This window comes from Vombatus ursinus, unplaced genomic scaffold, assembly GCF_900497805.2.
Source record: "Vombatus ursinus unplaced genomic scaffold, bare-nosed wombat genome assembly UNPS02014809.1, whole genome shotgun sequence".
Classification (NCBI taxonomy): domain Eukaryota; kingdom Metazoa; phylum Chordata; class Mammalia; order Diprotodontia; family Vombatidae; genus Vombatus; species Vombatus ursinus.
The window spans coordinates 2,994,529-3,022,492 of record NW_020954587.1 but is presented as its reverse complement, the minus strand read 5'-3'; the positions used below and the strand labels follow the sequence as shown (position 1 = coordinate 3,022,492).

General features: G+C 38.2%; 1 protein-coding gene across 1 annotated transcript in view; it reads right to left on the bottom strand.

Moving 5' to 3' along the window:
* Nucleotides 1-3,790: 3,790 nt before the first annotated feature.
* The window catches only part of LOC114052742 (cytochrome b-245 heavy chain), a 46,771-nt gene continuing 22,597 nt past the window's right edge, over nucleotides 3,791-27,964 (bottom strand). The window contains exons 9-14 of the mRNA XM_027875457.1: nucleotides 24,634-24,726; nucleotides 21,495-21,748; nucleotides 20,322-20,484; nucleotides 8,417-8,563; nucleotides 5,208-5,332; nucleotides 3,791-4,102 (exon numbers count right to left, since the gene is read on the bottom strand). Coding sequence (XP_027731258.1) covers nucleotides 3,976-4,102; nucleotides 5,208-5,332; nucleotides 8,417-8,563; nucleotides 20,322-20,484; nucleotides 21,495-21,748; nucleotides 24,634-24,726 — 909 coding nt within the window. The 3' untranslated portion in view covers nucleotides 3,791-3,975. The remainder of the gene's footprint in view (nucleotides 4,103-5,207; nucleotides 5,333-8,416; nucleotides 8,564-20,321; nucleotides 20,485-21,494; nucleotides 21,749-24,633; nucleotides 24,727-27,964) is intronic.

The following is a 27,964-nucleotide window of genomic DNA, read 5'->3' as shown; positions in this document are numbered from 1 at the left end:
TTATATCACCAGGGTAAAGAGAAAAAAAAAGAAAACTAGGATTTGCAAATTACATTCATCATGGTTTTCTTTTTCAACTTGACTGAAAAGGAATATGCTCTCATATAGATTACCAGAACTTAGTTATCATGTGCAAAGTGGAACGCTTGGATCCAAACATCTACTATGGGAATCTACGCCTAAGGCAGAATAATAAGCTAGGACAACTCTTTGATGTTTTAGTTATGGTTGGCCCAATCAGTTCTTATTAGTTAGGATAAATGTGTCCAATTAAACTTCTGCAAAATAGGTTAGGGGTTAATTTCCTCTGTATAACTTTTGTTGTTCATTTGTTTCCTACTCTTTGTGACCCTATTTGGCAAAGATACTGGAATAGTTTGCCAGTTCCTTCTCCAGGAAACCGAGGCAAACTTGCCCAGGATCATACAGCTAGTAAGTAAGTAAGCCAGATTTGAATTTAGAAAGAGGAGTCTTCTTGACTCCAGACCTGGCACTCTATCCACTGCTCCATCTAGTTGCTCGAGTATAGCTTGCAGCAAGTCAAAGAAAAATCTGCAATTAGGTACTTAAAATACTCTTTAAAAAAAATTTAAAAAAGAGTGGTATGAACCATTTTAAATCAGACGAGTATCCTAGCTTCAGTGGGATTAACAAAAAATATTTGAATCAATTCTTTTTTTTTTGTAGTGGCAAAGTACTGGAAATGAAGGGGATACCCATCAGTCATGGAATGACTGAACAACGCATGGTATATGAATTAATAAAATACTGTAGAATACTATTGTGCCAGAAGAAATGATGAAATGGAACCATTTTGAAGAAACCTGGGAAGACTTATACGAACTGATACTGAGTGAAATGAGCAGAATCAGAACAATTTATATTATTGCAACAACATAAAAACAAACAACTTGAAAAGACTTAAGAATTCTAATCAATGTAATGATCAATCCTGATTCCAGATGTCTGATTATGAAGACAGAGAGGTGACAGGCTAAATAGGTAGAGAGAGACCTACATTTATGAACAAGGCCAACTTAGGAATTTTTTTTGTTTGATTATGCATATTTGTTAAAAGGGTTTTGTTTTTATTTTTGTCTGATGGACAGGGGAGAAGAAATTTTTCATAATTGAAAATTAAGAGACAATGACACCTTAATCTGAATCTACCTTTCATAAATTTCCTTGTAGAATTGAAGAACTTCAAACATGAGAAAGACAGAGAATCAGTTCATACATGAAACCTTCAAGTTTATTCAAGGTCTGGGCACCTGAAATGCATACCTGGCTATCCAAAGTCAGTAGAAAACCTTGAACATAATGTTGGTTAGCCTTCTGAAAACAGGTCTCTGAACCTTCTCTTTCCTCTTTCTCTTTTACACTTTTCTATTCTTCTCAGAAGTCATAGGATCACAGGGTTTAGAGACGAAAGGGATCTTAGAGATGATCTATTCCCACCCTGTCCTTTTACACAGGACGGAATGAAGGCCAGAGAGGTTTGGTGACTTGTCCAATGAGACATAGATAGTGAGTGAGTAGCATAACTGGGATTTGAAATCCAATGTTCTTTCCATAATCTAGAAATTCACTGTCTTTCTATTCTCTTTCTCTCTTCCCTTTGGAATTTACCCCTCCCTGCTCTGTTTTTCCCACCTTTATTCCCTCCTTCTCCTTTTCCCCTTCTCCTTCCTCCTCTAGAGTAATAAAAACCCTCATAGTCTAAAGAGTGAACTCCGCCAAAGGAGCTCTGTTCATTTTCCCTCCCCAGAAATGAGCACAGTTCTAGGAACAAGCTACGGCTGGGGGACACAAATTAAATTTGTAACTGTTCCTTTAAATGTCAGGGGAAAATATGTCCTATTCAAACCTTATGGGGGTGGTGTTATAATAATAATACTTGTTATTAATAGACTGTGACTTCCTTGAGAGTAGGAACTGTCTTTTGCCCTATTTGTATCCTAAGCATTTAGCATAGTCCCTGGCACATGATAGGCACTTAATAAATTTTGTTCATTGACTGATTGAATAATAGCTAGCATTTATACAACATTTTAAGATTTGCAAAGCACTTTACAAATACTGACTTATTTTTATCCTCACAACAACATTGGGAGGAGTTATTATTTTTACAGAGGAGGAAACTGAGGCAGGCAGCACAGTTAAGTGACTTGCACAGGGTCACACTCTCTCTATGAGGCAGGATTTGAGGCCAAACTCCAGGTTTAGTGCTCTATCCTCTGTGTCATCTAGCTGCCTCATTAATTTGTATACTATAAATTTCAGGCCAGTAACAAAGTCAAATAAAATTTACTAAATAAAAATTATGTACACTTGAAAAAAAAGCTTAGAGAGTGGTCATGGGAGCCATTTAAAATCATACAGGTTTATTACATAACTCATTCATTGTAAATTATTTGCTTCAAACTCATTAACCTTGACTATGGGAGAGAAGTCCTGGCTGTCTGCAAGACAGGTGGTCCACCTTCACCTAATTTTATCATTAGCAAGTAACTACTGAACACTTGACTGGGTCTAGAGATGAAGGCAGAGCTAGAACTCTGGGCTAGGAGTTGAGAAGACATGAGTTCAAATCCCCCATGGGATATCTGCTAGCTGTGTGATCCTGGGCAAGTCACTAACTTCCAGATGCTTCAGGTGCCACCTTGAAATTATCAGCTAAGTCACAGAAGTTTTACAGGGGCTGTGATCTGCATTGGTGAAGGGATTTACCATGTTGAATTAATTCCCCATTTTTCCGATGTTTTACCCTTTCATAGTTGCATGTGTAAGGCATCGGGCTGGAGGATTCAGTCTAAACCATGGCAAAATCACTCATCTTCTGCTGTTAGAATCTAGGACCTACACTGCCTAGTGCACGCCATCCAAGAAAATGAATGGCTACTATCTCTGATGGTCATTGCGTACTTGAAATTCGAACATGTAAGAACAGATGGAATTACTTAACTTAGGCTAGGGCCCTACAAGCAGGAGAATCAGGCCTTTCTGGTCTGTACAAGGAACACAAAAATAATAATACTAATAGGTAGAATTTGCATAGCCCTTCACATGTTTTCTCATTTGATTCTCACAACAACCCTGTGGAGTTGGGGGCTATTATTATACCCACCTTGTCGATTAGGAAACTGGGACTGAGATAGGTTAAGCGATTTGTTCAGGTTCATACAGCCATTGTCTGAGGCAAGATTTGAACTCAGGTCTTCATGACTCTAAGCTCAGTACTCTATTCAGGGACAGAGGAGGGAATAAGCCTTTATTATAGCACCTACCAGGTTCTGTGTTAAGTACTTCTCAAATAATATCTCATTTGATCCTCACTACAAACCTGTAAGGTAGGTGCTATCACTGCTCTCATTTTACAGTTAAGGAAACTAAGGCAGAGAGATGGTAAAGTGACTCACCTAGGGTCACACCACTGGTAAATGCTTGAAGCAGGTTTTGAACTCAGGTCTTCCTGACTCAAGGCCCAGATCTCTATCCACAGTGCCAGCTCCCTGCCTTTTAGAGTATATTATGGGAATATTTTTGAAAAGCTTTCTGTTTAAATGATTTTTCCTAATTCTAATATTGCCTGAACTAAACCTTTTCTTGGAAATGTTTCTGGTTTATGGAATTGGGATGCTCTATTAGCAATTTGCAGCAGGCTCCACTGCTAACCTCCTTGAATCATCGAAGGGCTGAGTCAATGTCTGGGTAAGCTGGTTCCTAAATACTTGGACAGTTTTCTTGTGCATATGTTGGAGCCACTTAGATAACACACAATAACAAAAAGAAAATGAATCAACTAGTTTTCTTTTGTCTTGTTTAAAGACTAATGCTACTTCAGAAATGATTACCACATAGGTAGAATATAAAAGCTGTAAAAGGCTTCCCTAGTTTTTGTTTGTTTCTATTAATGATCAGCATTTGTCTGACTGGACATAAGGCTCATGTCCACATTTCCTGATGGAGCAAGAATTAGAAGTTTTCTTTGTTGAAAATGAAATGCACTCCTCGAGGGCCAGCATCAGAGTTTGCAATACTTTGCTTGTTGAGAGTGTCAGCCAATGCTTCAGGTCCACAAAGGAACACACCTATCCTGGTACTAGGGAGGGAAAGAATAAAACATCCAGTATTAAGGAGACATTATTGGTTTGTACAAAAAGGGTTACATTGCTCCTGAGTTAATTCCCATAATGCCAAGTCCTTCAGCAGTTTTTTTCCCCAGTGGCAAAACACAGTAGCTCCTTCCCCAGAGTCCCAAGCAGCCAAAGGTACACATTTTCCCACCAACTTGGGAGAATGAACTGGACTTTCCCTTGGCTTAGCTCAACTCTATTTATAGATTCATAACTTTAGAGGTACATAACTGCCTTGGAATGATATAAAAGTAGAAATTAGGTAGAAATATCCTCTATTAGGGAAATAGCCATTGCTTTGTGAGTCTGCTGGGCTGCCTCATTTCGCAGCATCCAGCCATCCGCATTTGAGCAGTTGCATATCTAGCAACTGGGGCTTCAAGAGCTGCAGCATAAACGAACAGCCAGCCTTTGGAGATGTGGGCACTCTCTAACACCCAGTGGCACCAGGATCTCTTGGATCAACTGTGTTTTAGCAAAATGGGGCTTCCCTTTATGTTTTCCTGGCCCTGGGCCTCTAATACAATATAAAAAGAGTGCCCTGCTGCTCTATCATAAGTAGGGCATATGCTTTCAGTTACTTCCCTATGGTAATGATGGTGGTTAATTCCCACTCTTTCTCACTGACCATGACCAAGAACACACATTTAGTAAATGACTGTCCAAATATGGAGGGCGTTCACAGTCATAAAGAACAAAGACATAGACTGGACCCTTGACTCTAGCCAATCATCTTTCTCAATAGCAATTTGTTATCAAGGAGATTTAATTCAAAGAAAGTGAATCTTTGGGCTTTGTAAAAGGATTTTATGTCCTCCCTACACTTATGCCCTGCCCAAACACATCTGGTTCTTTTCTTGTTTTCCAGTCCACAGAACAGTTCACGTAAGTACTTTGTTGTCAAAGGGGAGATCACTCTTCCCTTTATCTCTTATGTGATCCATGAAAGTGACAGTGTCTAAGTTTATATAACAGGTAATAATGAGTTCCAAAGGGCTAACAGAAGAATTTTCCTCTATTATACAGTTTCAGGTTGACTTGGGGACTCTCAATATGGATTTGCTGTCTTACTTTGGGTGTTGACTTGCAATGGTTTTGAACTCATTTTCCCAGTTGGGTCTTCCATACAAGGTCTTTTGTTTCAAGCCTGTTATCACATCTGTCTCTTCATCATGGTGCACAGTAAAGTGAGTGGCCTATAGGAAAAAAAAAATGAAAATACTACAGGAGTCTGCAAAAATTTATCCTGACATGTTTATATTTCTCTCACTCTAAGGTCTTTATTTCCCTTTCCTTCTCCTACTTTATAAGAACTATTAAAGACCTAGAATTCTTTGTAATTCTGTGAGCTACATAAAATTAGAGAATAACTCATTCTTAAAAATAAAAACAAGACAGTTTCTCTTTTTGCCCTCGTTGTTTTATTCCTCAGACCCCAATTATGGGAGCACCTCTATTAATACAACAGATATGTACCTAAAAGTGTTGTAAGTGAATTATTTATTTTTAAAAATTAAATTTTATTTTAGGTGATTTAGAACTTGGGGCTTTACTCTATTTAAAAAGAAACTTGAGGTAATTCTTTTTTAAAAAGCAAAAAAAAAATTATTTTCGACTCAAATAGCCACATTTGTCTACTTGGAAAGTTCAGATTTTCCTAAATTTGGTTTTACTTAAGCAGAGTACCCTTGCATATTTGGGCAGCTAGATGGCACAGTGGATACAGCGCTGGGTCTGGAGTCAGCATAGACCTGAGTTCAAGTTCAGCCTCAGATAATTACTAGCTGTGGGATCCTGGGCAAGTCACTTAACCCTATTTGCCTCAGTTTCCTCATCTGTAAAAATGAGCTGGAGAGCGAAATGGCAAACCACTCCAATATCTTTGCCAAGAAAACCCCAAATGGGGTTATGAAAGAGTCAGACAAAACTGAACAACAATACCCTTGCATATTATAGAAATCTTTTTTTATGGCTTCATTTTTATCTATGACCTTTTTTTTTACTTACGGAAGTGGGAATTTTGAATTGCCTTGTTCAAGATTAGTAACAGTACTCACAATTATAGGAGTCTAGAGTCACATAATAATAGGCAGCATATATGTGTGTATGTATATGTATAGGAATATTTATGTGTGTATTGTGTATATGAAATATCTTTGCAATAACTTTGCAAAGTTCTTTACATGTATTATCTCATTTGATCCTCATAACAACCCTGATAGGTAGATCTTATTATTATTCTTATTTACAGAGGAATAAAATGAGGCTGAGAGAAATTAAGGAACAAGCCCAGGTCACACAGCTAGTAAATATCTGAGGCAAGATTGGAACTTGGGTTTTCCTGATCACAATTAGCCAAAAAAGCCACAAGACTCCTAGAGTGGGAGGGGGGAATAAACCCAAGAAATAGACTATTCTAATTCATAAATTAGAAGTCCCAGGGAGCTATGGATTACACGTAAAAGAGCCACATAGAGCTTGAGGGTGGTAGTCTGAATATCACTCCCTCTAAGACCATATAGGCTTGCAGAGAGCTCCTATCTAGGAGGGTCAGATGTTGCTCAAGGTTTGAGGTTAGAAGCAACCCTTAGGGTGACAGTTTAAACCGCCCACAATGAAATAGTTTAGGGGAAAGAAATAAGCATTTGCTTAGCATGCTGGAGGGTGAATAAGTCAATCTGAGGCTATATGGTATAACACATTGTAAAGAACACTGGTGTAGAAGAGAGAAGGCCCAGGGTTTGAGGCCCAGTTCTCAATAATCTCCTGTGTGACACTGATAAAGTTATTTAACCTTTCTTGGACACAGTTTCCTTATTTATAAAATGGAAGAATTGAACTAAATCAGGGGTTCTTAACCTGGGGATTCCACAGTCCTAAAGGATCCATGGATAGATCTCAAAGGATCCATGAATTTGGATAAGAAAATAAATTACATCTTTGTTTTCACTAACCTCTAACTGAACTTTAATTTTCTTCGATTTATCATTTCCTTCACATTCAAATTTCCTTCAAATGCAAGGAACAACCATTATTCTGAGAAGGGGTCCATAGGCTTCACCAGACTGCCAAAGGGGTCCATGGTACAAAAAGTGGTTTAGAACCCTTGAACTAAAGAATCTCTAAACTCCTCCTTTTGATGCTAATATTCTATCCTTCAATGACTCCAGGAATGAGTGGTTCAGTTGGTTAAAACACTAAACTATAGACCTCATATCCAATTAATAACAGCAAACATTAGCTAAGTATCTCTGCTGGAAGAGATACCAGATACACAGTCCCTGCCCTGAAAGAGCTTATAGTTTATCAGGAAAATAAAGAGCCTAATGCAGAGTGAAAAGATAAAATGTAGTGGTGTGGAGCCTGAGAGAGAAGGATGTCAATAGGCAGGTAGGTGGTATGGTGGATGGAGCTCTGGACTTGGAGTCAGGAAGCTGTGAGTTTGAATCCTGTCTCAGATACTTGAGCCAAGTGATTCTCAAAAAAATCATTTAACCTCTGTGTTTCAGTTTCCTAATCTATAAAAGAGGAATAATAATACACCTCCCAGGGTTGTTGTAAGCATCAAATAATATAGTTAATAAAGCTTAAAACTGCACTAAGACTTTTGGTCCCCCTTGCATATGTAAAGTGCTTTGTAAACAATAAAATGCTACATAAATGCTAGCTGTTATTATTGTTACTGTTATTAAAGTTATTAGTAACTGGGGCTTGTTCTGCCCCACAAACTATAGATTTCATGGAGAATTCCAGCCTGCTCATGGTGTCTGATGGTCCATCAGGGGTAGGCAGTGAGAGAGAGTAGATGGATAGGAACTCCTTCCTTCTTCTTCTTCTTCTTTTTTTTTTATGCAAGGTAATTGGGGTTAAGTGACTTGCCCAGGGTCACACAGTAAGTGTCAAGTGTCTAAGGCTGAATTTGAACTCAGGTCCTCCTGACTCCAGGGCCGGTGCTCTATCCACTGTGCAACCTAGCTGCCCCAGGATAGGAACTCTTACTGACACATCTTCCAAAATGATTTCCAAATAGACATCGCAGGACAGAAGGGCAGTTCAGGCACTTTTGTAGAGAAGTAAGAGGCCCACTTTGAGGGGCAGCTAGATAGTGCAGTGGATACAGCACCAGCCCTGAAGTCATGAGGACCTGAGTTCAAATCCAGCCTCAGACCAAACACTTGACACTTACTAGCTGTGTGACCCTGGACAAGTCACTTAACCCCAATTGCCTAAAAAACAAAAAAAAAAATCCATAAAGAGGCCCACTTTGATTTTGTTGTTACCTGAGATTCATCCCAGCCGGTAAGGTAGATGTTGTAGCTGAGAAAATCAGCATTGTCCTTCTGCTGCATTTGGGTCTCTAGTGACTGCAGCAGGTCTGCAAACCATTCAAAGGCATGTGTGTCTCGACATAGCCAGTAAAAATAAATCTGGTAAGGAAAGGTAAGGTAAGACAGGTAAGCACAATGGTTCTTCCATTTGGCATCATAAGAACCCTATGGTCCAGGATATCTGGAACTATATACAACAGAATCACATATTTTAGAACTGGAAGGGATCTTAGAGAGAATAGATCAAATAATTGGGGCAGGACAGGAAACTGGTGATGGGTCCAGCATCAAGCAATACAGAGAAGTCTAGGCAGGCTGACAGTAAGCCTCTCGGAGGTCTAGTGAATAAGTGAGTGGCAGATGTCTCAATTAACAGCCAGTGTCAGGAGGGGACTGTATAGAGGTCCAGGCAGGATAGCAGATGATTCCAGAGAGGTCAGGCAGATGATGGTAGAGACCCAGCCACAGAGCCTGGGATGGAATTCAGAATGAGCAGCCTAATCCCGAGAAGATTTGGGATTTAAACTAAGGGAACCAAGCAGAGCCTCAGGCATGGGGAGTTGGGAGAAGGGAGAAGGAGAGACAAGACTAGTATTACCTAATCTAGGGATATAAGATTGGGCCAAGAGTAGGAGTAAGGCTGACTTCACGGTGAGACATCTAGCTATGGCTCTAGGAGTTCTAATATTTTCATTTCCCAATATTGGATTGGGCTTAGAGACCAGAGCAAAGGTGGGGTTTTAAATGACCCAAATGGTAGGGATTGAATGGAAATTGGACCAGGGAGGCTAGGATAAAACTAACTCATGCATCGAAGTACCCCTGCCTTGAAACCCTAAAGTCTAGAGCACAAACAAAATTAGAGTACACGTAAAATAAACTAGGTTACTGGCAAATCGTTATAAGGGAAGATACAACCCCATCAAAATTGGCACTGACCACTCGTACTTCTCTCCGTCACATTATTACTGGAGTCCAGCCAGAGGAGCTTTTCTTCCTACAAGACACTCTATTTGCCAGCTCTGGGCATTGTATTGGCTATTCCATATTCTTGGTATGTCATCTCTTGGCCTCCCGGGTTTCCTTCAAGTTCCTAGCTACAATCCCAGCTTCCACCTTCTATAAGAAGCTTTGCCCTATCCTCCTCAATGATAGGGTTTGCCCTAGTTTATCTCTAATTTAATCTCTATTTTTATCTTTTTTTTTCTTTTTTTTTCTATTTTTATCTTCTTTATGTATAGCTGTTTGCAAGTCCTCTCCCCCTTTAGACTGTGAGTTCCTTGAGATCAGGGCCTGCCTTTTGTCTTTGTTCGTATCTGACACATAGTAGGTGCTTAATAAATGCTTGTTGACTGACTAAGATGGTGAGGGAAAAGGAAAACACAGAACATGAAGCAGGATTGAAGCACCTATTGGGGACATTGAGTCTGGCTCAAAGCTCATACACAGTGGGATCAAGGGTCTTTCCAACAAAGTAAGCATCAGAGAAAGGACATGAGAAAGCTATGTGTTCAGAAGCAGTGAGCGTGGAGGCTCTCCTGAGAAAGCTCCAGGGTGGTTAGAAAGTCCTCCAGGAATCTTGAAAGCCCCACAGAGTGGCAGCAGGCAGTGACCAGTTTGGTGCCAACCAGCTCTATGCCTCTGCAATGCTCACATCAAGACAGCCCAGGCTCAGGGGCTCTGAGGCCACTAACATTGTATCCTGAGATGCCAGACCCAGGGCTCATGTCGAAGGGACTTATCCCTGGGAGACAGAAATCATTACAAGAACTCAAGGGACCTAGGACGAGACCAGGCAGGGCTGACCATGCCACTTAAAAGTGAATGAGGGGGCAGCTAGATGGCGCAGTGGATAGAGCACTGGCCCTGGAGTCAGGAGGACCTGAGTTCAAATTGAGTCTCAGACACTTGACACTTAACTAGCTTTGTGACCCTGGGCAAGTAACTTAACCCCATTGCCTAGTCCCTCCCCCCCAAAAAAAGTGAATGAGAGGTGGGGTGGAGGAATAGTAGATTAAAGTCAGCAACCCAGTCAAACTTTCCCAACATCCCTCCCTCAAGAACTTTAAAATAACACCTGAGATTGAATTTTGGAGTGTCAGAGTCAAGAAAATGTCAGGGTGAGGCATTTTTTTTCAGCCTAAGACAACTTAGAAGTTTGGCAGGAAAGGTCTGTGGCATGGGGGTGGGGCTGGCCTGGAGTGTAGGTGGCGGCAGCACTAGTAGTGGGCCTTCAAGGTGGCTGTGATAGTAGGAGTGGCAGCAGCAGCTTCAGGACCTCACATCCAAGGAAGTATGGGGGTCCGACAACTGGTCAGAAAGAGATTATAGGGGACCCTTTGCAGCTGGCACTGATTGACAACTCTACTGCCCAGATGCAGTTCTGAGTCACAATTACAGGGCGGAGCAGAGTGCTTGTGGTCAGTCAAAAGGGAGCAAGGACTCTGGGCACAGCTCCAAGGCCAAGAAGAGCACTAACACTTACAACTGCAGAGTAACAGGGGCCCTTCCTGGGTAAAGGAGAGCACAGACCAGGAGAGCAATGACCACCCTGGAAGCACCAAAAACTTGCAGACCCCCAGAACTAGCTCTAAAAGAACGGCAAAAAAAAAAAAAAGCTTGGTGTTTAGGATAGTGTTTTTTTTACCCCTAGGTGAACAGAGCCCAACTTTAACTTACAGTTCAGAGTCAAGAAATAGGCTGGAAAAATGAACAACAACAACAACAGAAAGAACTCGACCATAAAAAGCTATATACCATAGTGGCAGGAAAATCAAACCACAAACTCAGAAGATAACAATGAACAAACAGACATAACCAAAACCTCAAAGAAAAATACTAATTTGACACAAACCCAATAAGAATTCCTGAAAGTGTTACAGAAAGAGAGAAGAATTGTAGAGAAAAAAAAATGGGAAAAGAAATGAGAGTGATGTGAAAAAAATTATGAAAAGAGAATTAACAGCTTGGTAAAAGAAGTACAAAAAATACTGAAGAAAATAACACCTTAAAAAAAACCAGAATTGACCTAATGGTATAAGATTTACTGAAGATAAATTCACTGAATAATTCACTGAAAAAAAATTCATTGAAAAAAAAAGACCTCCTTAACAAGCAGAATTGGCCAAATGGAAAAAGAGGTACAAAAGCTCACTGAAGAAAATAATTCCTTTAAATTAGAACTGGGCAACTAGAAGCTAATGACTCCATGAGACCTCAAGAAAAAATAAAACAAAGTCAAAATAATAAAAAATTTAAGATAATGTAAAATATCTCATCAGAAAAACAACTGACCTGGAAAATAGATTGAGAAGAAATAATTTAAGAATTATTATATGACCTGAAAGCTATGATCAAAAAAGAGCCTAGACATCATATTCTAAGAAATTATTAAGGAAAACTACCCCAGAGGGTAAAATAGAAATTGAAAAAGTCCACTGATCACCTCCTGAAAGAGATCCTAAAATGAAAATTCCCAGGAATATTAGAGCCAAATTCCAGAGATTACAGGTCAAGGAGAAAATTTTTCAAGCAGCCAGAAAGAAACAATTCAAATATCATGGAGCCATGGTCAGGATGACACAAGATTTAACAACTTCCATGTTAAAGGAGTGGAGGGCTTGGAATATAATATTCTGGAAGGCAAAGGAGCTAGGATTGCAATCAAGAATAATCTACCCAGCAAAACAGAGTATAATCCTTCAGGAGGTGAAATGGGTATTTAATGAAATAGAGCACTTTCAAGCATTACTGATGAAAAGACCAGAGCTGAATAGAAATTTGATATTCATACACAAGACTCAAGAGAAGCATAAAAAAGTAAACATGAAAATATAATCATAAGGACTCAATAAAGTTAAACTGTTTACATTCCTATATGGGAAGATGATACATGTAATTCCCAAGAATTTTATTAATATTAGGACAATTAGAAGCAGTTTACTTAGATGGCATGGGTGTGAGTCAGTTACATTGTGATGAACTCCAAAAAAAAATGAAGGGGTGTGAAAGAGGCATGCTTTGGGAGAAGAAGGAAGGGAGAAGTAGGATGGGGGAAATTATCTCACATAAAAGAGGCATAAAGGGAGGGGAAAATTGGGGAGGGTAGAAGGTGGTGGGTAATACTTGAAACTCTCATTAGAATTGGTTCAAAGAGGGGCAGCTAAGTGGCACAGTGGATAGAGCACCAGCCCTGGATTCAGGAGGACCTGAGTTCAAATCTGGCCTCAGACACATAACACTTACTAGCTGTGTGACTCTGGACAAGTCACTTCACCCCATTGCCCAGCCAAAAAAACAAACAAACAAAAACAAAAAACAAAAAAAAGAATTGGTTCAAAGAGGGAAGAATACACACACACACACACACACACACACACACACACACACACACACACACATACAACTCAGATGGGAATGGAAATCTATCTTACCCAAGAGGGAAATAGGAGGAAAGGGGATAAGAGAAAGGGGAGAGGGTCAGGGATGACAAAAAGGAGGGTGGATTAAGAGAGGCAGAGGTCAGAAGCAAAACAGACTTTTGAGGAGGGATAGGATAAAAACAGAGAGAAGGATAAACAGAAGAAAATAGGATAGAGGGAAATACACAGTTAGCAAACATAACTGTGAATGGAATGAGCTCACCCATAAAAGGAAAACAGATAGCAGAATGAAGGAGAAGCCAGAATCCAACAATATGTTGTTTACAAGAGACACATTTTAAACAGAAAGACATATGGAGCTAACATAAGGAGATGGAACAGAATCTATTATGCTTCATCTGAAGTAAAAAAGGTAGGGGTAAGGATCATGATCTCAGACAAAACAAAAGCAAAAATAGATCTAATTAAAAGAGATAATCAGGGAAACTACATTTTGATTAAAAATACCACAGACAATGAAGAATATAAAAAATTTTTTACAGCTAGTTTCTCTGATGAAGGCCTCTTTTCTCAAATATATAGGGAACTGAGTCAAATTTATAAAACTTAGAACCATCCCCCAACTGGTAAATTGTCAAGATATATGAACAGACAGTTTTCAGAAGAAGAAATCAAAGCCATCTATAGGCATGTGAAAAATGCTTTAAATCACTATTGATTAGAGAAATGCAAGTAAAAGTAACTCTGAGGTATCACACTTCAAACCTATCAGAAATGACAAATGCTGGAAAGGATGAGGGGAAATATGTGAACTAACAAATTGGTGGAGTTGTGAGCTAGTCCAATCTTTTTGGAAAACAATTTAGAACTATGCCCTGGGGGCTACCATTTGATCTAGCAATACCATTACTAGGTCTATGCCCCAAAGAGATCTAAGAAAAAAGAGAAGTACCCATATGTACAAAAATATTTATAGTAACTCTTTTTGTGGTGCTAAAGAATTGGAAATTGAGGGGATGCCCATCAATTGAGGAATGGCTGAATAAGCTGTGGCACATGATTGTGATAGAGGACTGTTGTGTTATAAGAAATGATGAGGGGAATGGTTTCAGAAAAACATGGGAAGACCTATATGAATTGATACAAAGTCAAGTGAGCAGAACCAAGAAATCATCATACATAGTAATAACAATATTGTAACAATGATCAACTATGTTAGCTATTCTAATAGATACAGTGATTCAAGATAATTCCAAAGGATTCACGATGAAAAATGCTATTCATCTCCAGAGAAAAGGACTGATGAATTCTAAGTACAAATTGAAGTATAATTTTCTCACGTTCTTTAAAAAAAAAAAGTCAACATGGCAGAGGACTAATGCTGGCACAAAGCCTCAATTCAGAATCAAGTTGGAGAGACAAATAAAGCAAAGAGAACACCAAACAATATCAAATATTATTTCAAATCAAATCACATAACAAGAAAGCAAGCAGAAGCTCAAAGGAGGAAAATGTGTTTTATACAACAACTACATGAATGCTGAGAAGAAATGAAGTAAGAAATTTTAAAAATGAGATAAAAGCTCTTAAGAAAAGAATTAGAAGGAGAATAAATAGTTTAAGATACAAAGTTCAAGGTAAAGTCAAGATGATGGAGTAGAAGGAAGCAATACAGCCCAGCTCCTCTAAACACTCCTCCAAACTAATCTAGAGAATGAACCAAACAGAGTCCTTATGGGGAAATCCAAGAAAAAGTCACAATAAGTCTTTTTATTTTCAGCCTACTTTGATATAAGGAGGCAGAGAGCTCTGTGAACTCTGGGGATGGAGTGTGTCCAGAAGCATTACCAAAGAGCACTTCTGAAAACTCAAATTAGCCAAAGAGAAATCAATAACTTCATGAGACAGCAAGAAATATTAGAACAAAATCAAAAGATTGAAAAATAGAGGAAAAATATGATAGGTGATATAAAAAACAAGTGACCTAGTAAATAGGTCAAGAAAAGATAATTTGAGAATTATTAAACTCCCTGAAACCAAAACACTATATTTAGATGTCATGAATGAAAACTATCCAGACCTTTTAGAACCAGAAAACAAAGCAAAGATGGAAAGAATTGTCTGATCACCTTCTAAAGGAAACCCCAAAAATAAATGTCCCAGTAATGTCATAACCAAAATCCAGAACTCCCATATCCAAGAAAAATAGGAGTTTAAGAACCCAGGATCTATAGCTAAGATCACAGAAGACCTCATAGTTTTTACTAAAATCAGATTTTTGAATACTGTATTCCTAAAAACAAAATGTATAGGCTTACAAACAACTCTTGCAAACCTGAGTAACATCCTACTGGGGAAAAAAATAGACCTTTAATGGAAAAGGACTTTCAAGCATTTCTGATGAAAAGATGAGACCTAAGCAGAAACTTTGAAATATAAACTTGGAGTCCAGAGAAATATAGAAAGGTAAACTTGCATGAATAATTGGAAGGAGCTATATAATGATGAAGGGATGCTAATGGGGTAGAAGAAAAAAGTATCCCTCCAGAATCCTGTCTTCAAGGGTAATGAGAGAGTTAAATTTTTAAAAATGGAAGTCATAGGGGTTAGAGTACTCCTGCTCTGAGGGTTTAAAGACAGGAAAGAGAAGGGAGGGTAAAAGAGAGGGTATATTTAGTGTAGAAAAGAGGAAGAAGGAAGTGGAACTTGCTACTTTTCATAATTGGGGTGTGTGAGAAGAATATACAAACAAGGAGGAAGAGGTAGAGGGAGTAGGCATTAAATGAACCTCAGTCTCATTTGAAATGGATGAAAAAGGATTGAACAGTTTGGTTTATAAATACATTAAACTAAACAAAATTCAACAGGGAAATAAACATGGACAAGTGGGGATGGAGGTGAAGGAGAGATAAATTGGAAAGAAAATAGTCAGAAGCAAAACAAACTTCTTGATTCCGGGATTTTTTTTTTAAAGAGAAAAAAAGAAAAGGGAAAGGAGAGGAGAGAAGATGAAAGAAGAGGAGAAAAATAAGAGAGGAGAGAAAAGACCCAGAATTTAAGAGGGGGTGGAGTGGGGAGAATTCTTAGACTGCCTGTTAGACAATTGAGGAATTGCTGAACAAATTGTGTCATGTGAATGTCATGAGATATTATTGTGGTGTAAGAAATGATGAAAGAGAAGATTTTAGAGAACCTTGGGTATTATGAGCAGAACCAGAAAAATAACTCGTGAAGAACAGTAACATCATAAAGAAAAGCAAAAGATTATGAACTCTGATCAATGCAATGACCAACCAAGTCTTCAGAAGACCCATAATGAAGCATGTTTCCCACCTCCTAACAAAGAGGAACGAATACAAGGTGAAGAGAGTCACATTTTTGGACATGGTCACAGTGTGGGATTAATTTTGTTTGACTATGTTTATGCTTTACAAGCTTTTTTCTCCCCTTTCTCTTGGTTAATTATATGGGAGGGACCCAGGAAGGAAGATAAGGTTAGCAATAGTGATGCTAAAGGAAAAAAAGAGCCACTGTGACATTTTTTTAATGGACAGAAAACAATAGAAGTTCGGAAGGAGGCACAAACAATAAGGACCATTTTGAAAGTGACATATGTAATTTATTATATACTTTGAAAAAGAAAGCCCGTAGCCTGAAATGGAGATTCACAGTTTCATATAGAACCCTCTTTTTATGTTATGTATGGAAATGCACTTTTTTGTTTTTAAGTTCAGATTAATAATTAAAAAAAAGAAATGGTAGAGAAGTAGATTTAGACTCGATGTAAGGAATAACTTACTAACAATCAGAGCTGTACAAACGTGGAATGAATTGCCTCAGGTTCATAGCTTCAGAGGTAGAAGAGATCTCAGTGGTCATTTGATCCAATCCTCTAATTTTAGAAATGAGGAGACTAAGGCCCAGAGAGGTTATGTGATATGCCCCAGGTCACATATGCAGCAAATACAAAGTCAGGATCTTAACCCAGCTCTTTTGACTAAATCCAGTGTTCACTTCTCTGCAGGACCTTGTCCTTTAATCCTAGAATCTCAGAACTGGAATACATCTTAGAAGACAGATAGTTCAAAATCTACATAAATAAGAATGTCCTCTATAGAACATGCATCAAGTGGCCATCCAGACAGTGCTTGAAGACCTGCAGTAAGGTAGGGGTGGGAAGGAGGGAGGCTTCCTATCCATTTCACCTTGATAGCTACAATTCTTAGAAAGTTTTTCTATGCATTAATCCTAAATCTCTCCTCCCTCTGCCTCCCTCCTTCCCTCCCTCTCTCTGTCTCTCTGTCTCTCTCTCTGTCTCTTTCTCTCTCTCTCTCTGTCTCTGTCACTCTCTCTCTCTGTCTCTCTCTCTCTCCTGCCCCCCACAAAAATTCCACAGTTCTTTCAATCAGTCCTTACATGGTACAACCTTGAAGCCTGACCTAGGCTCCCTCTCACTGGATGTCTGTAAGCAGAGTCTGGATAGCCATTTGTCAGGAATGTTATATAGGGGATTCCTGTTCAGGTACCAGTTGGAATAGTGACCTCTGAGGTCTCAATAGACTATGAAATTCTGTGATCTAGTCCAAAACCCTAATGTTTATTTTATTTTGTTTGTTTAATTGATTGATGCCTTTTTTGTTTTCTATAAAGTTATTTCCTGTTATACTTTCCCCATAGCATAGAACTCTCCCTTGAAACAAAGAAAAACATTAGTAAAATTGTCCAACACCATGACCACTTGAGAGTATATGCAACATTTGGCTACCATGGCCCCGTCCTCCGTCATCATTCACAGACAGATTCTCTGACTTGAGGACGGTTTGTTTCATCTTCCAGAATCAATCCTGGCCATTGGCATGTCTGATTTCAGCTGTTTTTTAGTGTTATTTGAATTTACATTACTGTGGTTATTATGTCTACTGTTTTCCTATGAGCACTTACATTTTATAGAAGAAGAACTGAGCGCCAAAAGGTACACTGACTGGCCCAAGTTCCCACTAGGAGTAAGCACTAGGATTAAGATTTGAACTCAAGTCCTTTGACTCCAAATCCAGAACTCTTTGAGTATGCCATGTTTCCACACATGCTAGTCTTTCATGACAGTATAATCTGGCTCATATTTATCTCTTAGTGTTAAATCTGGCATTACATGAAGAAGTTGAGAAGGATGTTTTTCAGCCTTGCAAATAAACAGTTTAAAAAAAAACTCTTTTGGCTGATTTTCACATTTATTTAGGGAATGAGCAAAAAAGTTGTGTAATTAGAATATAAATATTATTGTCATCAGAAGTGATAAATATTAGGAATTCAGAGAAATATGAGAAGATTTTATGAAGTTATCCACAATAAGGAAAGTAGAAACAAGAAAACAATAAACAGTGGTGACAACACTGTAAATGAAAATATTAAAATATAAGTTGAATTCAGACAAATGGCAATGAACTCTATTGGTTTTGGAGAACAGATTATGAAATGGTAGAGAGGTGAGGGACCATGGGTGTGGAATGCTGCCAAATAAGTTTTTCCTTGTTACAAAGGAGGGTTCAATGGGTGAGAAAGGGTCGCTCAGAGATGATTATATTTTTTTTTTAACTTTAACTAAAAACAAAGAAAACATTAAGTTCAGCGAATTTTCATTTGACCTATTTTTGCCCGGTCTCTTCCTCCATTTAGTAATTTCCCTTCCCCTCCCATGGTGCCCACAGTCTTCTATACACCCTTCCTCCTTTTGTAAGTCTGGAAGAATACAGACATTTATAAGTAGGTTTCATTTCTTAGCTGCTAGGCTTAGGAGTTAGTAAAACACAAGAAAAAAAATCCTTTTTTTTCTAAGTCCTCATCTCACAAAAAAATTGGAGACAAAAATGGAAGAATGAAATTGAAAGCAGACTAATTGGTTTTTCTCTCAGAGTTCATACCTATTAGAAATATTTAACCTTCACAAAAGGTTATTTTTTATCTTTTATTTCATTGTATAATGAGTTTTTACTTCAACTGCTACTCAAAAAAATAAGAATAATTCTATACCAGGTATTATGCTTGGTGTTGGAGACGCAAAGACAAGAACAAATAAATCCCACCTTCCAGGATTCATTCTACTAGGGGATGGCGGTGGGAGGAGGGGCCAGACTTACCAGGTCCACAAAGGAGTAAATGCATGTAATCACCCTCTCTTCTTTAAGCTCATCCATAGAAAGAAGAGTAGTAGCAGGGGTGGCCCCCACATAAAGAATAGTATGGATTCTCCTCCTCCTCAGTAAAGATGACTGTAACTATAACTTTCATTAAGGATGGAAAGTACATATAATAGAAAGTCCCATGAGAATAGTCATGTTTCATTTTTCTAGCAACACTGGGGTGGAGATTACTCTTAACCAGCCATTAAAATGATTTCTCCCTTTTTTAGTCTGGCCAAAAAAAAAAAAAAACCTCATTTTTGTTCTCCCTAGGAGTCTTCCTGGGAGTAAAGGAAATGATGGCCATCACAGGACTTCTGAAAGTTACTTCCTAAAAAAAGGAGACCTGTCATTTGGGTAAACAAATGGCGGCACATGGATCTAATAGAATACTACTTCATCTCAAAAAACAATGAATATGAATAGTTTATAGAACTGTAGGAAGACATCAACTGGTACAGAGGGAAGGAAATAGAATCAGGAAAACAGTATGCATGATGACTACAATCTAAATGGAAAGACACACCCCTCTTCCCCCTCCCCTAAAAAAAAAAAAACAACAAAAAACAACACTCACTAAATACTGAGTAATTATAAAAACCAAGCTTGGCCTCAGACAAGAGTTGAGAAAATGTGCTTCCCTCTCACTGCAGAAGTGGGGAACTATAATATGGATATGGAATAATGTATATACTGTCAGACAAGCACCACTTAATGGTTGTTTTTTGGGCCCTCCTGGCTCAGAGTAAATGTAAACAATAACTTTCTCTTTTGGTCAGCAACCCTGAAGGTCTTTCCCTCCCAGTTTGATATTTTTTTTTATTAAAGGGGTTATCCCTGAATGGGCATTGCCTCACTCAAAGTGAGAACTTGAAAAGACCTTAGCTTAAAAGGACCAAGGTCTCCCACTGTATCCTGGGCCATCTCCAGTCATCCATGAATATCTGGCCACTGGACCCAGATGGCTCTGGAGGAGCAAGTGAGGCTGGTGACTTTGTATAACCCTCCCTCACTCAAATCAAAGTCGATTGCAAGTCGTGTCATCATCTCCTGATATCATGGTTTTCTTTGAGAACAAAGGACAAGCCACAACCACAAGCATGCACACAGTTGAAGAACTGATTAGTTTTACCGAACTGTTTTTTTTCCTCTTTTTTTAAGTTTAAAAAGATTCCCTACCCCCAAAAGAATGACTGACTGTAAAGGGGTGGGGAGAAAGATATATGCAGAAATAAATGTTATATGAAAACAAAAAGTGTTATTAAAATTAAAATTATTTTTTAATAAGAGAGGACCTACCTTTTTGAGTTTTAGTCTGGTTGAATCATTGCAGTACTTGTACCAGACAGACTTGAGAATGGATGCAAATGGTGTGACTCCAATGCCGGCTCCCACCAGCATAACTACTTCATAGCTGAATACATCCTCACTAGCAGTGCCAAATGGCCCATCTACTGCCACCCTATGGAGTTGGACACAACCACAGTGAAAGAGTATTCATGTTTGGAGATGAAATAAATCTCAACAAGCAATTGAGGAAGTCAGATATATCAATTCCCAACAAAATACATTATTAGCAACTTTGGACTCAAAAGTCATAAGGGGAAATTTCAGTCAACTTTACGCATTTCTTGGTACAGTGAATGAATCTCTCTCTCTCTCTCTCTCTCTCTCTCTCTCTCTCTCCCTTCCTTGAACTTTACTCAGTCTGTGTGAACAGTCTACTATGTTTACCCCCTCTATCTTGCTCCTGTTAAATTTTAAGAGATTCTGAAAAATCCTATAAACATATTCCATAAATGTGAACTATTACCGTTTGCTGACCTTATGGCCATAGACAAGTCAATAATTCACCTCTCTGAGCCTCAGTTTCCTCATAAAATGAAGGGGATGAACTAGGAAATGACTGAAGTCCCTTTCAGCTCCAAATTCTATGTCCCTAAAACCATTTCTGCAGAGAAAAATGAGGATTTTTGATGGTAAAAGTAAATATCAAATATTTTCATACCTCACATAAAGCTTATAAAATATGTATACACAGCATTTTCTTTTGCAAGATGGCTAATACAGAAATATGTTTTGCATGACTTCACATATATCATCAATATCATATTGCTTGCCCTCTCAAGGGAGAGAGGAAAGGAGGGAGGGAGAGAATTTAGAATGCAAAATTTAAGAAAAAAAACAAATTAAAATTCATTACATGCAATTGGGAAATATTTAATGAAATAAACAAAAACATATTAAAAATTATGTACCCATAAAGTTTACAAAAATATACCCACACAAAAGAGGGAGAGGACACATAGATCATTCAATATTTCCTTAAGAATCTCCACACAGCAACAAAGTCTAGAACCAAAGGTCATAAGAGCTGAGGAGGAGATGAGACATCGGCTCAAAGTCAAAGAAGTTTTAATAATTCTACTTTTCTTTGACGGATTTTCTTCATATTATGAACTTTATACTTACTTGGGCAATTTCCAGGCTTCCTGAAATTCTGTTTTGTCACATCCACAAGCTTTAAAAAGACCTTCTGTCCAGTCTCCAACTATACGGATGTGAATACTGAAAAAGTCTTCCTCAGGGGCTGAAGTCAGTGTGAAGGGGTGCCACTCTAAATTTGACAACTTGGGGCATTTGACAAAAATATATTGTCCCACCTCCATCTTAAAACCCTTCTTCTTCATTTGTAGTTCAATGGTTTTGAAAGGGTGAGTGACCACCTGTATGAACAAATAGAATGTAAGCTCCTTGAGGACAGGGACTGTTTCATTTTTGTCATTATAGCCCCAGCACCTAATTCAACACATGGCACATAGTTGGGACTTAACAAATGCTTGTTGAATGAATGAATGAAGCTGAGTCATAAAAGTACTTTCAGTGGATTTCAAGCCTTGATATCTGTGTCTCGATTTGAATGAATGAGTAAGAGAATATGAACTTACAGCCCTCACTCATTAGCTGTATTTGCTGTAAGTTGACTATACTACAACTGGGCACTGAAGTTGGTTCTTTTATTGTAGCTAGGACAAAAAAGAAGGAGTGACATTCTGTCTTACAGCGTATTCCTGCTGGGACAAATAAAGTATGTAATTTCATTTGCAGGGATAAAATGTGAGACCTTATATGAGGGACATTGGGTAGCAGAGTGGACAATGTCTTAGAGGCAGACAATGTTAAGGTTGGAAAGGATCTTATAGATAATCTAACCCAATACCCTTAGAAGGGGAAAGAAATGGCTTCCTCAAGATCACACTATTAGCTAGTGACAAAGACCCAACTAGAATCCTAGTATCAAAAGTGAGAGAGAAATGCATTCAATTGTATGATTCTTATAACAGTCTTCTATGAAGGCATAGGGCATAACATTAAATCATAACCCAGTAAAGGCATTTCTATAAAGAACTGACATAAGGTTCAATTATGTTGCTTTCAGGGGCAGCTGGGTGACTCAGTAGATAGGTAGAGTGCCAGACCTGTAGTCAAGAAGACTCATCTTCCTGAGTTCAAAATCTGGCCTCAGACACTTTCTATCTGTGTGACCCTGGGCAAGTCACTTAACCCTGTTTGCCCCAGTTCCTCATCTATAAAATGAGCTGGAGAAGAAAATGGCAAACCACTCCAATATCTTTGCCAAGAAAACCCCAAACAGGGTTGACAAGAGTTGGATATGACTGCAATAACCAAAGAGCAAATGTTACTTGTTGCTGATCTACATTAATAAGGGAATAATACAACTTAACAGAATCTAGTGGTGTGTGTGTTGGGGAAGAGGAAGCTACTAATTTCCTTGGGCTTATTTGAGCAGACTTCATAGAATATATACAAGTAAACAGTTAACTATCATGATCTGGATAGCATGCTCAATCAAATATTCTAATTAATTAAGACCTACTATAATCATACTATAACCATAATTTAAGAACCAGAAGAAAATGCAATATGAGTAATAGAAACTACAATCAGTCTAATACAGTTTTTCTTTGATGACTCAAAAGTCTTCTCATTCTACCAATAAAAACTTTACAACCAGAAATAAGAACTATAAATTTTGGAATCTGCAAGAGTGAAAGGCTATTTATTTATTGTAAAATAATAGCTTCCTGGTACAAATACTTTTGTTTTAAAAAAACTGAACATCCTAACAAAAATGAGTAACTCATGGCCTACCTTGACCTAGATTCAATCTTGGGAGCTGGTGCCCTAAATCATTCTCTTTTTAACTCACTTTGCACCGCCCCCACCCAGAGTTTGCTTGGGGAAAATCTCAATTGAGTTCCTGTCTAGATATCTTTAGATGCCGGTAAAAGAGTTCCAAACTCCCACATAAATATTCAAAGTAATAATGCGTAATCACATAATAAGAGGTATAGGACAGACTTTATTCTAACCCACAGAAAATGAATAAAAAACATAAATGATTCATAATAACCTAAAAAACAATTGATACCATTCTCTTCCTTCTCTGGTTACATTTTCAGAATTCAATTCAGAAAGAAATTGCAACTAAAAAATAGGAAAAAAAACACACTATTCTTTTCCCTATGGAAAAGGGTGATATGAGACCCCATTTTAAAGCTCAAAAGTCAGCTGTTAGAATACTGAAAATGGAAAATAGATTTTACTTGTTGCAACTTTGCAACTACAGTCACAGACAGGTTTTACTTCCACAGTGATGCTACGGAGTAGAGTTACAATTAACAGGATGCCACATAATAAGTATATTATCCTGCATATTAATTTATACAGGAAAGAATATGTTTCTTTATTATGAAGAAATAGACTTCACTAGAAGGACTTTTTAAAGAAATATACTCTGAATCAGTTTATGCTGTCCTACTGACGGGTTATTTGTTAAAGGTATTTTTGCTGATCTTTTGGCTTCCTCTTTTATAAATAATGTAAACATCATGGGAGGAGAACTGTGGGAGCTGGCTACAACCCAAGACTTGATGACTGGTCTCAATCATTTATAAAGCTCAAGAGAGAGGTTGGAAGGGAAAACTAAGAAGAAAAATGTTGATATTTTGTTAAAATTGCAGAACTTGAAAATATTGATGGTTAAAAAAAAAAAGTAAGTGAAGGAGACTTGGAAAAACATCACCAACATGCATCAGCCTTACCCTCACCCTTTGAAAATTTAAATTTTTAGTGCTCACCATGTCTTTACATATCAGAGTTCCTTTTTGTCTCTCTATTCTTATCTACTCCCTTACCTCTCCACCATATTGATCTTGTGCTGTTCTAAAATTTTTAGATTGAATAATAATAACTCACATTTATATAGCACTTTAAGGTTTACAAAATAATTTCTTCAAAAAACGCAGTTTGGCAGCTGCAAAAGAGGGGAGAAGGAGGGTTTACTATGTCCGTCCTACTTGATCATCAAGACAAATGCACCCAAATGAATTGTAAGTCTACTCTCTAGATTCATGTCATTAAGTATCTTGAAAGCGACCAAAACGGGCTAAGTAACTAACAGCCAGGGGCAGATAATACAGAGCACATGGATGGATATGGTAACAGTGCTGTTAGATGTTCTGACCGCTCATGTTCCAAAGGTTTTAGAAACAATTACAGAAAGGGTTTTAAACATTTCAAAGGTTACCTTAGTGATGACGACCTTCTGCTGTGATCTCCAAAACCTCACCAACCTCTCACAGAGATACAGGAACATGGGACCCACAATCCATTTCCAAGTCTGTTAACAGAGCAAAGACCAGGATGGGAGTGAGACACATAGAGATTATAATTGGATTGAGAAGATTTAGATTGTATTTATCAACAAGGAAACCCTGGTAGTCTAATAGTTTTGCAAAGCACTTTACAAGTATTATCTCGTTTGAGCCTCACGAAAACTCTGGGAGGTAGGTACTACTATTACCCCCATTTTGCATATGAGGAAACTGAGTCAGACAGAGGTTAAGTGATTTGCCCAGTTTCACACAGCTAGGAAGTATTTAAGGCAGGATTTGAATTCAGGTCTTCCTAACTTCAGGCTGTTGTTATTGTTGAGTCATTTTTCAGTCATGTTTGACTTTTTGATCCCTTTTGGGGTTTTCTTGGCAAAGATTCTAGAGTAATTTGCTACTTCCTTTTCTAGGAAACTGAGGCAAACAGGATTAAGTGAATTGCCCAGGGTCACACCGCTAGTAAGTGTCTGAGGCTGGATTTGAACTCAGGTCTTCCTGACACTATTCACTATACCACCTAGCTGACATTCTAACTCCACAAGTACTTTATTCTCTAAGTCACCTAGTAACCATCTCCATTGCATTACCTAGCTTCCTAAATCAATGAATCCTTGATTACTGTTCACATATCCTGAATCACTATATGATTTGACTGAGACAGTCTGCATTTAAAATGAGTGTTTTCCCAACCTAAACTGAGGAATTCCATCAATAACATGAAACTTTCCAAGCAGAACTCTGTAGGAAAGTGGGATTTCCTCTGTGTCACAACTGCAATTGCAACAACTATACTGGAAACTAGGTTGGTTACAGAAGGAGTATTTCCCTAAAGGGTAGCATTTCAACAACACCATATATTTAATGCAACATTACAGTTGCTTTACAATTGCCACAGAATCCATATTGTGATTGCAAGACTATAAATCTGATGCAATATTGGTAGCTGTTACCCTCATAACATGTAAGATTTGAGAACTCTGCAATATGCTTCTTTAATAGGGGCAAAGCCTGAGTAAGAATGACAGCTTCTTCTGACAGCACCAAGCACAGAGCCCTGATTAGAGTAAAAATTCAATAAAAAATATATTGCATTGGACTGAGTTGAATTCCCTTCAGCCTCTCTGGCTCAGGATACTCAGAGTAGCTCCTAAGATATTCTACCCTCAGTATCACTATTGACTAATGAATGGAATTCAGTATGAGGTAGGTTCATCCTGGACACCATCAAGAGGCTGAAATGGCAACAGATCTTTGTTAAAAGATGTTACCCAGACTCTAATGTGAAGGGAAAGGCACTGAATTTGGAGGTAGAAGACCTGGGTTGGAATTCTCACTCTGCTATGTATTTTCTGTGAGGTCATGAACAAGTCATATCTTCAATCTGAACCTCAATTTCCTCATGTATAAAATGAAGGCACTGGATTAGATTATATATACAGTCTCTTTTAGCTTTAAAATCTTATGATCCTCCATAAACAAGAAATCAAGAAATTAAATCAAGAAAAAAATAAATAAAAAATAAACCAAGGAAAATTTGAAATCAAGAAAAAACTTAGAATCTCAGGATTTGAGGTTTATTTGGTTTTGCTTTTTGGTTTAAATGGCTATGGAGCTAATTGCCTAGAAGAACAAGAAACTCCTGTAGAGAATTATTTCCTCACAATACATCCCAGAGAAGCTTTACTCCATATGTTTTCAGGAGACCGTGAGCTATTTACATCATAGAAATTGTAGGTGTAGTGAGACTTAGCATCAGCAGAAACGCCTGGCTCTGCCATTCAGTGGCAGGTTGTGCAGGCCTGCTCTATGTCCTTGGACCATTCACATCTCTGTGAGCCTTGGTAAAATAAGTCATTTATATTTAAAATGCCCATTTCCATTTAGGATTAGATAGCTTTTGAATAGCAGGCCAGGAAAATCTCCTTGCTACCCTTGGCCAAAACTTTATTATGGTAGGATTTCTACAAAGTGGGTTCCATCTATCCCTGATCATGTGATGAGAGAGAAAACAAGTCTATTTTTTTCTCTTTAAGATCCTCATAACACTGAAAGCTACCTCATAGAGCCTTTGGGCCTGGATCTTGTCATCAAGGAATTATGTCTTTCATCTCACATATGGATGACTACGAATTTTTCTTTTTCTTTTTCCTATTAATGTCTATGTGAGGTGTAGCTATTCATTCGTATTTGTGGGAGAGGCAGTTGGGTGGTGCAGTGGATAAAGCATTGGGCCTGGAACTGAGAAGATCTCAATTCAAATCTGGCTCCAGATTTATGAGACCCTGAGCAAGTCACTTAATCGGTATCCGCCTTTGTTTCCTCTTCTGTAAAATGGGGATAATGATAGCATCTATTTCATAGGATTGTTGTGGGCATCAGATGGCATAATATTTCTAAAGTGCTTATCACAGTGCCTGGCACATAGTAAGGGCACATAGTAGGTATTTAATAAGTGCTTGCTCCCTTCTCCTTTATATTTCTTTCTGATGGGAATATCAATTGGAAATGTTCAGATATCATAAGGATAGGGACTAGACCTCTGATTTCATTGGTGTAGGGATCTCCTGGGAAGAGCTCCTTTGACCAATGCAAGTCAGCATCTTCTCTGAAACTTAAGGGTTTAATAGAGGTGCCTAAAGGATCAAGAGATTGGTGATTTGCGTGGGGTCACACAATCTGTATATCACAGGTAGCTCTTGAATCCAGGACTTCCTGGCTTTGAGGTCAGGTCTCTATCCACTATACCATGTTGCCAAATCTCACAGGGACCATAAATCAATGCTCTTGCATCTCAGAATTGTCTGAGAAGGCCAACAGGGTTCCAAGGGATAAGAGGAGGGGAGAGAGGGATTAGGAAAGAGCCATAATTTTAGATTTTGCTTAGTCTGAGGAACAAGTGGCCAAGAAAATGATGTAAATCCATTCAGATGACATAAATTGCAGTACTTTTTCATTTTATGGTTAGCATAGGGGATCACCAAACATGGAAGAAAAACTTCAAAATTTAGTCAACATAGAATATGATTGATCATTGGTAGGATGTTATAAGGGGCTTTTGAGGCCATTGAGTTTAGCCTCCTCATTTTCTACAGAAGAATGAGGGCCAGAGAGGTGAAGGTGAAGAGCCAGCCAAGGCCATATAGCTAAGTTACACAGCCAGGTCTCAAACCCAGATTTCCCAACTCCAAGTTTCAATATGCTGCTTGCTGCTTGTGAAGTAGAATGGACCATTAAATATCCTTAAAA